Source organism: Mustela erminea, chromosome 2, assembly GCF_009829155.1.
Source record: "Mustela erminea isolate mMusErm1 chromosome 2, mMusErm1.Pri, whole genome shotgun sequence".
Classification (NCBI taxonomy): Eukaryota; Metazoa; Chordata; class Mammalia; order Carnivora; family Mustelidae; genus Mustela; species Mustela erminea.
Window position 1 is genome coordinate 70044614 of NC_045615.1, and position 16066 is coordinate 70060679.

General features: G+C 36.3%; 1 protein-coding gene across 18 annotated transcripts in view; it reads right to left on the reverse strand.

The window, feature by feature from the left end:
* CAMK2D (calcium/calmodulin dependent protein kinase II delta) overlaps nucleotides 1-16066 on the reverse strand; it is a 342624-nt gene that overhangs the window by 91771 nt on the left and 234787 nt on the right. For all 18 annotated transcript variants that reach the window (XM_032333246.1, XM_032333240.1, XM_032333255.1 and 15 more), the window contains exon 5: nucleotides 2592-2657. In XM_032333246.1, the coding sequence (XP_032189137.1) occupies nucleotides 2592-2657 (66 nt within the window). The remainder of the gene's footprint in view (nucleotides 1-2591; nucleotides 2658-16066) is intronic.

The following is a 16066-nucleotide window of genomic DNA, read 5'->3' on the forward strand; positions in this document are numbered from 1 at the left end:
GAGGGACACATTCATCATTTTGACTTAGAAATGGTGCTTCTTGAAGAATACAGTAAGAGGAAAACTAATGCAAGTCTCCAATAACAGAGGGGAATTTCAAGTAAACCCATGACATAAAATAAACCCCTCTTCAGGACAGGCATACTCTGGAGAAGGACTAGGCACTTATGGAAAAAAAATTTTTTTTAAATCCCCTGGAACACTGGTAATTGTCAGATATATTTCCATCTACCTCAGTGAATGAAAACTTTCCTTACTACTATGTTAAAAGCACAATTTATACTATTCTTATTAAAGGCCCACTGATGTCAGACAGCTAATTAAATTAGAGGGGATAAATCACTGATTGACACCCGTAAGGTCCCATGAGCTTTCAGCTGACATAAAATAATATAGATCACACTGACACATTTGGTATAAATTTATATTTGTGCAACTCAAATGCATGATATGTACTGAGCTACATTCATATAGCAAACATTTTAATAAGGACATTTTCAATTATTTAATGTACAAAATAATATTACTTGAAAGTAAATTCTTGAATTATAAAAAGTAATCACCATCTGATTTTTTACAATGTGAATGTAAAAAATCGATCAAGATTATGATTATCCAGCCCTAACTCTATAAAGAGTTCCACCAAAAGAGCTAAACATTGGTTGGTTTTTGGTAACAGAGCTTATTTGAGTGTTGGTAATTATTTTTTAAATACTGTGACTTTTTTCTCCTTCACTTTGTACTACATTTTAGAAATATTTCACTTTCTCTTCTCAAATGACAGACATAAGTCATTAGGCTTAATGAATAATGCAAAATAAAGTACATAATAATTCATATTAAAAAAACTTTGTCATTTTTTTACTGGTGAGAATGGATTCAATTCTTCAGCTCCTGAGGACGAGTAGGGAAAGACTTCTTTATGTTTGTTCTTGGGAAGAGAATGTTCCTTCTGCTTCATTTTGTGTGAGACCTATCCTAAAAAATACTCACTTCTAGTGAATTTGAAAACCTAATATAAACATGCACATAAAATGATCCAACCTATAGGGTCTCCCCTATTATCTATAGGGCTCTTCAACAGTGAAAAAAGTTTCTATTTTAAATTCAAACAATACTTTTCAAACACAATGACCTGTTTAACATAACTTCAAAAAACAAAATAAATCTAACACCCTAACTTGTTAACTACCTTAACTAAAATTATTATTCTCTCAGGGCAAGTGGCCAAATAGCTACTCACAAGGCTACTCTGAAGCCCCTTTCCAGGGCCGTAACATGGGAACTGGAGTGAACTAAGCAAGTGATGATTCACTCATGATAGTATAAATGACACAGAAGTTTCTATTTGACTTTGACAGTAAAAATTCCATTAAAAATTAGACTGTAGCCATGTACAGATAAGATTCACAGAATGTCATAAACTGGCATAAAACCAAGAAGATTAATTAGAGATTTGCAAGTGAGCCTGTGTGTGCATATGCTATTTTGAAGAGACAGGGAGGGAACCTGCTATCAGCTGACTATCTGCTGAGTGCAGGCTACAGTGAGATTAGCAAGCTTTAGGAAGCTCTGAAAGAATTAGAGAATGGGGGCAGACAGTAAGTAACTAATATTCACAACATCTCATTTACATTGTTAATAATGAGTCAATAGCTCAAGGCCAGATCTTTCAAATTAAGTACCAACTACTGAATATGTATAAAGAAATGCCAAGGAAAACTAACATGAAAAAGTCTAACTAATGTCTAAGCAAGTAAATCAATGTCACTTCACTCCAAAAATGTTGGCTTTGTGTAGCCTAGGAAATTTCAAATGAGAGAAAATGTATAGCCATTGTTAACCTCTGTAAAGATGATGCCAGTTAACAAGGCTAGAAAATCCTTTGAATCCTTTGAAATATCTGAATAAATATTTTTCACATGAGGTTTCCAAAAGCCATCCTGGAACTTCCAAAGAGTTAAACAGCAAATAATGCTTTAAGGAGACTACTGGATTTTGTAGTCTGTTTCTTTTTATGGTCTCTGATTAAACATGGGCTATTCAGTGGAGCTTTCTGTGATGATGGAAATGTTCTATATCTGCTATGTCCAATTGGTAGCCACTAGTCATTTATGGCCACTCAGCATTCAAAACGTAGCTAGTACAACTGAGAAGCTAAATTTTTTATTTAATTGTAATTAACTGAAATTGAAATAGCCATGTGTTACTAATGGCTGCCATAATGGGCAGCTCAGGACCTAGAGACCAGAGGATCTGAATTTTTGGTCTCTTAACTTCACTAAAAAAGTAAATTTCTTTAGCAGAAATCTTTCCAGGTAGAGTACAGATTTTATTATTTATTTTTAAAAACACTAACTATAGATGCTATTTTAGACCAGATTCTAGTTTTGTTTTCCCCAAACAATTACCCTGGAAATCCTTGAGAGAGAAACAGCAATTAAGAGGGACTCATCATGAGAAGTTGTCCAAGATGGTATTCTGAGAGTCTCATAAATACTAAGGATTATGATGCATTTGTAAAGAGATAAACTGAACAAGTGTCATTGAATGTTAAGTCTTGTATCTTGCCCCTGGGGCAAGTCACTTACCTGGCATCAGCTTCACTGTAATACTCTCTTGCCACTATGTCTTCAAACAGTTCACCTCCAGTAACTCTGTAAAGACAAACAAGATACTGACATTAGAAAAGAAAACAAAAATATGCATCAATGGATTTGTACCGTATTCATGTAGATTTTTGTTTTCAGATTACTTTGAAAATTACCAAAAACAAGGTGTTGTAAAACATTACAAGACTTAACAGTTCTCATAACAATTTACATTGATCTAAACATGTCCTCTTTTCTACATGTCTTTCTATTGCTAGATCCTGAGGACACAATTTTCTGTATGAAATAAATATATTCAGTGATATCTCTTATACCAAATAATCTCTATGAAACTCTTCATTTAAATTCTCTAAATATTAACTAAGATCTGATGAAGTGTGTGAAACAATTTAGAAACATTTTCTGAACAATAAGAGAAGATGATTACTATCAAGCCTGCAGAGTGTATGTTTGCAGGTTTTATCTCTCTGGAAGGGCTTGTTTTTTAAAATGCAATAAACACGCCTTTATGGGCTAGAGGTGGCCTTTCAAAATACATACCACTTTTGGGCTGAGTCCTACCTAGATTTTCTTTGTTAAGCACCCCGATTTCCTTTATGCTCCATGCATTTGCCAGTGAACACAGACCTAGGGCTTTTGGAAATGTCCCTAGAAGGCAGCACTGATCCCTTGCCAACTAAGAAGCCACATCTATTCTCCATCTTTAAGTGAAGACTTTCCCACAACTCAGCAACTGGATTTAGTTACTCTATAAAGTACATTCAAACCAAGGATTTCAAGGCTCTCTACCTAAGTAGCTATAACTACCTTTGGGATCCATTTCTGCTGTTCTGGGGCTAGAATTCCCCAACCAGTAATTCTCTGGCTTAGGCTCCTCCTCACCCCAATACATGTTTTTAACATAATTTTTTTGGCAAAATTAAAAAAATATGGACGTGTACCAAGCCCTTATCTCTCAACACCAACTCTACTTCCGGAATAAACTAATTTTAACTATTCATATCCTTTTAACTTTCTGTGTATCTTTAAACGCACTGCTCCCTTGCAAACACACCAAAAACCAACCAACCAAAAAAAAAAAAAAAAAAAAAACACGTATTTTTTTCTCACATTTTTCTCACAAAAGTGAAATCATGCTAATTGTATTTTCATTTCACTTTAGGTCAAGGGCACCATTTCATGTCAGAACATTTTCTTTATTTAAAATACGAAATAAAGAAATAGACATTTATGTATACGAGGACAGGGCAAACTGCCTTCCACAATGGTTGCATGTTGTGAAGGTGCCCGGTTTTTTTCCAGTTTAAAAAAAAGTTAGAAAAGTTACTGCATATTAATATTTCTTGATTTTTAGTGAAGTGAACCATTTTCCCATGCATTTATCAGCCATTTTTTTCTCTTTTATGACATGGCTTGATTTTAAAGGGAAATTTCAGCTTTGGAGCTTAACCTTGTGATAGTTAACATTTGCTTACTATGTGCTACACAGTGTACTATTATATTAACGCAAAAATCCTTGCAATTATTGTCTGAGTTTTACCACTAACTCAGTTTACTGACAAGAACATGGATGTATAGAGAGTGACTTGCCCAGGACTTAAGCGGCACAGGTGGGCCATCCATTTCACAGCCCCTGCTCTCAATCCACACACAGTGTAACCATTCCAATTACACTGTCAGTCTTCTCAGAAGTTTAGAAGGCATTTGAAAAAGTACTAGATGGGGGCTCCTGGGTGACTCAGTTGTTAAGCATCTGCCTTTGGCTCAGGTCATGGTCCTAGGGTCCTAGGGTTCTGGGATTGAGCCCCACCCTGGGCTCCCTGCTCAGCGGAAAGCCTGCTTCCCCCTCTTCCACTCTCCCTACTTGTGTTCCCTCTCTTGCTGTGTCTCTTTCTCTGTCAAATATATTTATTTGTAAATAAATAAAATCTTTAAAAATAAGAAAAGAAAAAGTGCTGGGTGAAGGTATAAAGCTTGGTGAATGTTCTTTATGGAATGGGAGACAAAATAACTCTTAAGATAGCTTTTCAAAAAAATTTTCATTTGCTTTAGTAAGTTCTAAATCATCAAATAATAATGTTCCAGAGATGACCAGTTATTGTTTTCTTCTGTATTTTCCTTTGCTAAAGGAAAAGAGGCAATACTAAAAACTTAATGTGTCTGAAAGTTTATGCAACTTTGACTCTTCTTCATGGTATTCTGGATATTTACAAGACCATTATTTTTATTCTTTACATTTAGGGACACCTGGGTGGCTCAGTGGGTTAAGCCTCTGCCTTCAGCTTGGGTCATGATCCCAGGGCCCTGGGATGGAGCCCGGCATCAGTCTCTCTGCTCAGCGGGGAGCCTGCTTTCTCCTTTCTCTGCCTGCCTCTCCACCTACTTGTGATCTCTCTGTCAAATAAATAAATAGAATCTTAAAAAAAAAAAAAAGACTTGAGTCATTATTTCATTCTTTACATTTAAAATGTGCCTCTAAAATTATTTAATACTACATATGGGTTTGTTCTGAAAGCCACAGTTACAGGTACATGTACTTCCTTTTAATAGCTCAGTTAGTTTTTATCTCCAGTTAGAGTAACAATAATAATACAATCACATAATGTACCCAAAATAAATTATAATACAAAATAATTAAATATTAGATAGAATGTACTTCCAACAAATCCATTATCATCCCTATAATGATAATAATAGTTTGTGGGATTTCTTTCTTTGAATGTGACTAAGTTGAATATGATATATATCCATATTTATCTTTGTTTTTGATCATAGGTACCTAGAGATTCTGTATTATACACAAGTGTGGTTTGTAAAGTATTTAACAGATACTGAATAAAAAGCTCATTGCTAAAAAAAAAAAAAACCAAAAAAAAACCCTTCTTGCCATTAATGAAATTGCTGCTTAAAGTAGCTCCCTAAGTATACTGTATATTCTGTCATGTCTTAAATCACTAGAATCACAACTTACTGACCTTTTCTACCACAGCATCTAACCCATAGTATTTGCTCAATTAAGCAGTACTGAAGTAATGATTACATGAATTAACCAAGTCAGAAGTTCATGCTGTCCATTTACTCTAAGTCTGGACTTTATGTGCACTTAAAAAGGAAAAAGAAAACATTAATTTAGCTCTCTATAGCAACAGGTTTTATTTCTAGGTGTTTGTATTTAAAGATGAATATTAAAAACTCTTGCGGCCTACCATTCTGGTAATTTTCAATGAACTATCCTAGCTGTTAAAGAAATTTAAGGTGTACAGAGTTTTATGTTAAGCATCTCTGACAGCACTGTTTCTCATTTTCTAACATTCATTCTTCCCATTACTTAAAAATATCCTTGTGCAAATGAAGCCATTTTATCATTTCTGTTACATGTATAATAAATGTCTGGGAAGGAAAAAATGGAGTTCTAATAGAACATGCCGCTGTGAAGATAAACTATTACATTTTCTAACTTTTAACACACTTCTATACTAACATTATTGCTTAATGGAGCACAAAATTAAGCAGCAGTTATTACAGATTTAAAAAAAATTTTTAGTGTGCTATGTAAAATTTCATACAAAGTCAAATTAAATCAGTATCATGAATAAACTGTTAACTAAGTAGAGACTTAGTGAATAAATGAATGTTGGAATACTGCTATGATGTGAGGCATATCAATTATATATCTGAAGCATTAATTATCATTTATGAATCCCTAGAATATTAGGGCTTCCAGGGGAAATAAAATAAGATAATCCTAGAATCATGAAAAGATGAGATTTCACATATCAAAAAGATAAATACTTTTGTTGCCATAATTATTTATAGGGATGTTGGTTCATTTTGTGTTATCCAGCAGAATGAATTGTTCCTTTCTTCCTAGTCTATATATGATTTGTATCAAAATGGTTGAAAGTAGTAGTAGCAATGATATAGTGATTAGAACTGCCCAAGGTGGTGGGGGGAAACCCAGGAATCTCAGGACACAGACAAGTTGGAAAACAGGAACCAAGAGGAGGGCCTAGCTAACTCACGGTAGGAGGTAACGTCACCAAAGCAAGGCCAGGAATATCCCCTGGAAAAAGAAGCAATTCCTCCCAAACACTAAGTATAAAGCTGAAGAAACAAACCCAGTGAGTTGAAGCTACCAGACCTTTAATCCAAGGCTCTGAGCAGAATCTCCAGAATGTTAGGGCTTTCAACATTGGCTGGAGTCATGTTAACAAAGAATCACTACAGTCAGATTTTTGTCAAAAAACATATCATATGCTGCCTTGCATTTGGGTGATAGGCATGTCTACTAGTAATCTCCTCCAAGACAGAAGCTACAATGGTGATGTGTTAAGCTCTTACCTTCATGATGCCCAGCACACTGCCTTCTATGTGGTTGAACAATAACAGCAAATACCCACTGGGTGCTATGTGCCAAGGCCATGTGTTGTTCTAAGTCTCTATAGTTACAATACATGCCCATGAGGTAGATGCTAGTGCTATTTCCGTTTTGCAATTAAGAAAACGCAAGTAATGAAAATTAAGGGCTTTTCCCAAGAACACATAGCACCAGAGGGAAAAGGGGTTTGTTTTCATCTGTGCTGCCCTAATAGGAGCCCCCTGGACACAATCTGGAGAGCAGAGGAGCAAGTCAAGGGTCTCTAGAGAGCCCAAAGAAGCACGCAGAAAGACTGGAAAGAATACTGATGTAAAGGCATTCCATTTATATCTTTTTTTTTTTTTTAAGATTTACTTATTTTTTTGAAAGAGAGAAAGAGAGTGAGAGCACAAGCAGAGGGAGCAGCAGGCAGAAGAGAGGATCATGACCTGAGTTGAGGGCAGACACCTGATTGAGCCACCCAGGTGCCCTTATATCTCTTTTTTAAAGTCAAACTCCTGGCCAGGGCTGGAGACTAAGTCAGTGGTCAAAGTAAAGCTGACCAGTGTTCATCAGCAGGAGTGTTACCGCCTTTCTTGGCTATGTGGGATGGTCCCTTCCATGACAAGACTGTTAGCACCAGGCCCCACACTAGGTGTCAATGGTGCTACCTTGTCAGTGTGGCAATGAGTGTGTCTATTTACACCATTGACAGTCACCCCACTCTGGGCTCCCGAGACATCCTTGATGAGAACCTCCGAGCTAAGGGAATAAAATCTACAAAGATATAATTAAGAACTTAGGTCTTCTCAGCACCAAGCTTTAACATCTATGGTCAATCAAGCTAACCACTGCTGCAAAGGACCTTTAGGCAGACTTCTACAATGGAACACTGTATTTTCAGTATCCTTACAGGTCCTTGACATACAGAAGGACCTTAATAAATCTGCTGAGTGAATAAATGATTACATAATTAAATGGGTGAATGAAACCATAAGCATCTGTCCACAGTTTCATGGTTTAACCTGTAAGCTAGAATCTGAGGGTGAAAGCTTTCCTATCATTTGTATTATTTATCTACCAATCTCTAACTAAATCCTGCTGATTCTATCTCTGAAATAGATCTTGAATTAAGACTTCTTTCTATCCTCACTACAATGTTACAAGCCCAAGGAGTCACTGTCTGTCACCTGTACTTCTCCAAAAGCTTCTTGATTGGCCAAACTTCCCCTCTGCCATCAGTTCTCCAGATAAAAGCTTTAAATATGCTTCATATTTTGTCTGATGCCTACAGGAAGCCCTTTAAATAGCTGTCCTTTGCTACTGGACATGGGCCTTCTGCCTTCTGACCCTCCTTCTCCTTCCTTGATACTTACTGCTCCAATCACAAATGGCCTTCCTTCAGTTACTCAAGTACATTAAACTCCTTCCCATCCCTAGATCTTCTCACATGCTTATTTTTCTTCCCTGACATTCCCAACCTGTCTGCTACTATTACTTGGTGAGTAAATCCCTCTTATCCTTAAAATTTGGTTTTAACTTTATATCTTTAGACCTCCACTCATTTATATTATCTTATCCCCCAGAACCCTATGTTACTCTTCATAACACCTGTCACCCTTATAATTATGTGTTTGCTTATGTAATCATTTGTTTAATGTTTGTCTCTCTACTAGTATGGTAGTTCTGGGAAGGAAGAATGTCCTGTGTGTTCACTATAAAATAACTAGAGCTGAGTCATAGTGACTTTGACAAGCTCATTAAAATGCTTTCAAGTGAATGATTCCAGAGTTTTATATCTCAAAGAGAGGTATATGTGTGAGAATATCCTATGTCAATGCTATAATGTTGGTTAATTCCTGGTATCATATCACTTACCATTATATTTTGATAAGATGGTAAGGATTTCTCAAGCAGTTTCCCCCCAGAAATCCTTTACCTCAGTTCTGGATCTTGTAGTATCTTTCCCACAAGACAGAGTTTGTCTATAAACTAATCATGTCAGATCACAAATGCAGAATTATTTGAATTCATTATAAGCATATGTTTGGATTAGAGATTGAGAAGGGAATAAAAGCATGGTGTTTTTACAATTTTTGGAAGACAGCTAGCTGTATTTCAGTTTTTAAAGAACTGACCTTATGCTTCTTGTCACCATAAATACAGAGAACAAGAACATCTATATGTCTAACTTCATTTGACATTATGCCTCTCTCATATATTTGGATACTTTCAAAGTACATGGTCAATGATCAGTGTTTCAAGATGAATCAAGTGGCATAACCATAACATGAGCAGACTCAGTTGTATCTTGCAGTCCCATTAAAGCTACAGTGGTAAGATGCCTGGTTGGCTCAGTGGTTAAGCATCTGCCTTTGGCTCCCGTCATGATCCCAGGGTCCTGGGATTGAGCCTCACATCAGGCCTCCTGCTCAGTGGGGAGTCTGTTTCTCCCTTTCCCTCTGCTCTTCCTCTCCACCTAAGCTCCCTCTCTCTCAAATAAATAAAATCTTTTTTCAAAAAGCTACAGTGGTAGGTATAGGGGGGAGCTGATGCAAATTGGGGATGGAGGGATTCAAAGCACAACCCTGGTTTCATTCTTAATACCATTGTTAGTATCTTATTTAGCTAAGATCGATTTCTTATCTTTTCTTTTTTAAAAAGATTTATTTGAGAGAGAGAGAGCATGAGCACAAGACAGAGAAAGAGAGCGAGCGAGAGCGAGCGAGACAGGAGCAGGGGGAGAGACAGAAGCCCACTCTCCACTGAGCAGGGAACCCAACAAGTGGCTCAATCCCAGTACCCCAAGATGATGACCTGAGCTAAAGGCAGGCACTTCACCAACTGAGCCACCTAGGCACCCCTAAGATCAGTTTCTTTTTTTTTTTTTTAAGATTTTATTTATTTATTTGACAGACAGAGATCACAAGTAGGCAGAGAGGCAGGCAGAGAGAGGACGAAGCAGGCTCCCCGCTGAGCGGAGAGCCTGATGCGGGGCTTGATCCCAGGACCCTGGGATCATGACCTGAGCCGAAGGCAGAGGCTTTAACCCACTGAGCCACCCAGGCGCCCCCTAAGATCAGTTTCTTATGTAAGTTATTTTCTAGCTGAACACCAAATATTTGATGACACCTCTGAAGTAGTGGACTATCTGAAGTTGTTCAAAAATGATTTTCTGAATGAATTCCAAATTGGATTATGGAAATTTAAAAAGGCTGAGAGTTTGCTTTAATAGAAGGTCCAAAGAGTTTCTTATTGATCCTGATGTAAACAGATTTGCGGAGTCAGACAAAGAATCATAATTGAGATGATAAAACTGAGACGGGCCATTGGAACTGTTCCATTCAAAACTGATTCTAGCCAGAAGGAGAGAGGCAACTTACTGGGGGAGGCACAATTTGGGATAGTAGAAGCAGGGTGGAATATTCATGGGCTCTGTCCAACCTATTTCACTAAGCAGAGTGGGAAAGAGAATAGGATGGCATGGTTCAAAAACCTTCAAAAGAACACTTACTTTACTCCTGTTTTTCTGCCTAATCTCTAATTGCTGAATCTATCCCTTTAGCATCATACTGGATTTCATTTTCTCTCACCTTACTTTTACACTTGATACCTTCTGTATCCTCCCTCAATCCTAAAACTCATGCCAATTCTACATTACAATTCCTTTCTCATTCCACCTAGCTTTCATAAATGCATGTGAAAAATATCATAATTCACATTCTTAAACTGTTTTTTTTTAATTTTTTATTTTTTATAAACATATATTTTTATCCCCAGGGGTACAGGTCTGTGAATCACCAGGTTTACACACTTCACAGCACTCACCAAAGCACATACCCTCCCCAATGTCCATAATCCCACCCCCTTCTCCCAAACCCCCTCCCCCCAGCAACCCTCAGTTTGTTTTGTGAGATTAAGAGTCACTTATGGTTTGTCTCCCTCCCAATCCCATCTTGTTCATTGATTCTTCTCCTACCCACTTAAGCCCCCATGTTGCATCACCTGTTTTTCCTATTCAATGACCAAGAAAAAGCATGAATGAAAACAACACTGCTAACCGCAATTAAGGGCACACAGGATAAAGCAAAAGCAGAAATGAATGGGTTATTTTTTGTTCTGTTTATATCACCAACCTCAAATGAGAATATCAGCCATTAGGCTTATTATATAATCTGCGTGTGTGTGTGTGTGTGTGTGTGTGTGTGTGTGTGCGCGCTCACGCGCGAGTGTGTGTGGTTTAACAAGATGCCTTAATCTAGGATTGTTTGATTAAACACTCAGGCAATGTATTACAAAGATGTGCATAACAAAATGAATGCGTCTGGAGGGAAAAGGTATAATTGTAAAGCTATACATTAAGAAAAAAAGTTTGATGCAAATTAAAACCACAGTGAGATGCCCACTTACACCCATTAGGATGGCTGACTGACAGAAAGAAAGAAAGGAAAGAAAGAAAAAGAGAAGACAAGTGTTGGTGAAGATACAGAGACTGGAACCTTTGTGACTATTGATGGGAATATAAAATGGTACAGCTGATGTGGAAAACACTACAACAACTCCTGAAGAAATTAAAACTGAATTACCATATAACCCACCAATTCTGTATTTAGATATATACCCAAAAGAACTAAAAGCAGGCTGTTGAAGAGATATTTGTACCCCCAAGTTCACAACAGCATTATTCACAACAGTTAAAACATGGAAGCAATCCAAATGTTCATTAGGAGATAAAGAGATATGCAAAGTGTGGTACCTATAGATAAAGAAATATTGTTCAGCCTTAAAAAGGAAGGAAATCCTGTCATATGCTACAATATGGAAGAACCTTGAGGACACTATGCTAAGTGAAGTAAGCCAGTCACAAAAAGATAAATACTGTACTGTGGTACTTAGAGTGGTCAAATTTGTAGAAACAGAAAGTAGAATGATAGTTGCCAGGAACTCAGAGGAGAGAGGAGTTATTGTTTAATGGCTATAGAGTTTCAGTTTTGCAAAATGAAGAGTTTTGTAGATGGCTGGTGATGATGGTTGCACAACAATGTAAATGTACCTTAATGACACTTAACTATAATTAAAAATGGCTAAGAGAACAAACTTTATGCTACGTGTATTTTACCACAATAAAAAATAAATCAAACCAAAATACCTAATGAAGATGATGACAATGAAGAAATAAAGGGTATAATTTAATGAAGACTACATACTGCTATTTCCTATTTCTCTCTGTGGGTTCAGAGGACTTTAGAAAATTATCTATACCAAACTCTGGAAAGCTAATAAACAATCCTATGTTAGCCAGTTACGAATATTAGTAATTTGTTTCATTGTTAGGCAGCATGGTCAAATAGAAATGAAATGGCCTCAACATTCTGGTTTGATATTAGCTAACAGTATGAGGTCAGGTCAGGCCAAAATTTTTCTTTGCTGTATTTTGCTTATTCAAAAATTGCAAAAAGAGAATACAGGATTTCTCGCAATTTACACCCACCAGATAAAAGTTGTGCAATTTGTGTTTTACACAAAGGCACAAACCAAGGAGGCAAGGGAGGGCTGTAATCCAGCCTTATTCCATTCTCTGAGCAAAGTGCCCATACCAGGAGCTTTCTCTAATGGCACAGAAAATACCTAACAGGCATATTGTGGCTCTGTTGATATCTGACAAAGTTCCATAAGTAATTCAGTTCATGCTATCCCCTACTCACCAAGATTGACTATTGTAACCCAGAACCTCTTTGAAATACACACTCATTGAGACAACCAAGGTGTTCTCGTCCTGGAAATACCAAATGTGACAGTAAACGATATTCCTGTGGTGTCTGTGAGGTATGACACATTTATAGAATCCTTTACTAAGTCCTCACGGAAATTTTAAAATTATATAGTGCTGTGCAAGCTATGTTTGAGAGACCAGCAGAATTGTTTGCCTCTTTCATGTCTTATCATGGTACTTCTCTCTTCCAACTTGAGGCTGGTCAACTAAGGGGCAGCTTACCTCTTTGGCAGTTGATAACTTGAAATTACGTAGCTTTGCACCAGTCTCACCAAAATCCTGCTTATCACATATACTCACATTATGAGGATGGATGAATTAATATAGTAATACACTCAACTCTTTTGAAGAAGATATGACAACTGATATCACAGTGCCTGTGTGTGTGTGAGTATATATATTATGTGTACACACAGATAAAGTGAGCTGATATGGAACACTGTATTAAAAACCATTGATGTACCAAACAGTGGCTAACTGAATATAAAAAAATAAAATAAAATAAAAAGCTGATAATCCATTCAGGTAGATAATGATGAATGGTCTGTTGAGACACGAGGCCCACCTGCCAAGCATCAGGTCTACTCTTTACATTTCCAGTCCTTATAGTCGAAGCTGGGTTCATATCCAAATACACAAGACTCTTAAGTAAGGGATCTAGTTGAAAGAGAGTCATAGCCTGGACCCACAGCTGGGCAAAAAATAATCTTAGTTGAAGATGTGAGACCAAAGGAGAAATACTACTTAATATACTCAGAGGATTTGCAAGGTAAATAAACCAATACATAAAAATTCCATTCTTTTAATAACCACTTAATTTTCTGCATTATCCATATAAATTAATTGCATATCTTAGTCAAATTTTTATTTTTTATTTTTTAAAGATTTTTATTTATTTATTTGACAGAGAGAGAGACAGAGAGAGAGAGGGAACACAAACGGGGAGTGGGAGAGGGAGAAGCAGGCTTCCCGCTGAGCAGGGAGCCCATGAAGGCTCTATCCAGGAAGCTGGGATCGTGACCTGAGCCCAAGGCAGATACTTAATGACTGAGGCCATCTGGGTGCCCCGTTAGTCACATTTTTAAAAGATGTTTTTACATGCTTATACCCAGTGCTATCATATATATATGACATCATATATGTATGATATATATATATAATGTTTATATGTTTATATCACCATATATATGATATATATAATTTATATATAATATATTATATAATTATAAAATATATTATATATTATATAATTTTATATATTATTATATATAATATATATTATATATAAATTATATATATCATATATATGATATATATGTAAAACAAATGCCATATATATATATATATATATATATATCATCTATTTATAAGATCTCACTTGTAAAACAACATAGCTACTTACTTAAGAAATGAAGGGAAAATTTCTAACATACACCAAACATCTTAACAAGATACCGGATACCCTATGCTTTAATGTATATAAAAAATATATAAACCCTCAAACAGAAGTAAAAGCAATGCCCATTTAAAGATTTACATATATTACAGGTATTCTAAAGAAATACAAGAGAATATTTACAAGATATGTTTTAAAAAGAGTAGAACAGGGGTGCCTGGGTGGCTCAGTGAGTTAAAGCCTCTGCCTTCGTCTCAGGTCATGATCCCAGGGTCTTGGGATCGAGCCCAGCAGGGAGCCTGCTTCTCCCTCTCTCTCTCTGCCTGCCTCTCTGCCTGGTTGTGATCTCTGTCTGTCAAATAAATAAAATCTTTAAAAAGAGTAAAACATTTCACCTAATTAGAAATAATTTGAGTACTGCAGAGAAATAACTTATGAACTACACAACTGGAATTCAGTAAATCTACCAGAAGTACTGCTACATAAAAGCTAAACTAAAATTTTGAAACCTGTGCTATCTCTTATCATTCACTAGACTTGAGTTTCAAGCAATATGGACATGATTATTTTTAATTTATCTGCATATTAAAATCATCGCCACCTTAAAAATCTCTTGTATTACCACAATTTTTGCTCATATTTTATCATGCCTATGTGATCCTCAGAGAAAAATTATAATCACTTTTTAAAAATCTGCCATTAGCCCTCTGATGAATGTTACTAAGTGATCATCATCACCTTATAAACAACACATCATTAATATTTTTACTGATTGCTGAATAGCCTTGGAGTCCTGCTGAGGCTATGCTGAATCTTCCTGTGAATATAAGATTTCATTGTTAGTGTCAAGGCAACTGCCTCTGACTGAAAAACAAAAAACAAAAAGCAAAACAAAAAAAAAAAACACTGCAGCTAAAATTTCACAAGTTAATTTGGCTGAAACACTTTTTGTTTCTTAGTAATTCATCTAAAAGTTGGCTTTAGTCATCAGAGAAATGAGCCCATATTTAGCCACAAAATGTTTAGATCAGGTTATAAAAGCAGCAAAGTCTGTATAAATGATCAGTGAATTTATACCCAAAGCTAAGACTTTCACGTATTTCTGACAAACAGTACTCCAGAAAGAATCCTGGAACAAAGGTGACAGATGAGTCAACCTAGTAATTTGACAATACATCCCCCAAGACATCAGGTTTTCCAGGTTCTGGAACATTAGAGTTTTCTAAGATGACAGACAAGAGGAGACACTAGCATTTATCAGTCTTAAATACTCAGGAGAGCAACAGAGTCTCTGCTGCAGAGGACATACTGTTATTGTTGATCACAGTAAGTGTCTAGCTGTTTACAAAGGAAGCGCTCAAGCTACTGCGGCTGCGAGCTATTAAATGGTGCTTATTGTTTTGATAACCAGGAGGAAAACAGAAGTTCCCCTACTAAGTTCTCCAGTTAGAGACACATTTGTTCTCATGGTTTTCATTCTGGTAACACAAGTAACTTCATGGAGAATTAAGCTTGTAGCTTATACATCAGTGTCATTTATACACTAATTCCACAAATATTGAGCTATGACTCTAGTATATATGAGGTTTGTCCATACTAACAAATATAAGGATATAGATACACACACACACACACAAATATAAGGATATAAAATCTATTATATGGTCTTATCGAAAAAGCAGAAACCTAAATCAAAATTAGGTTTCTGTGAAATACACTTTAACAAAAGCATATGTATGAATATAAAGCAAGGATCCTTAAGACATGGCAAATCCTAATGAACGGGGGATCTTCTCATTCACAGAGGAAGAGTTTCACCCAACACTCATCATTTTGGTGAGATAGAAGGAAGAAAAATTAGCACAAATACAAGAACATATGTAGACTCTGTAAGAGCTCGCTAATGAAGAAGCAGTAAGTAACATGCA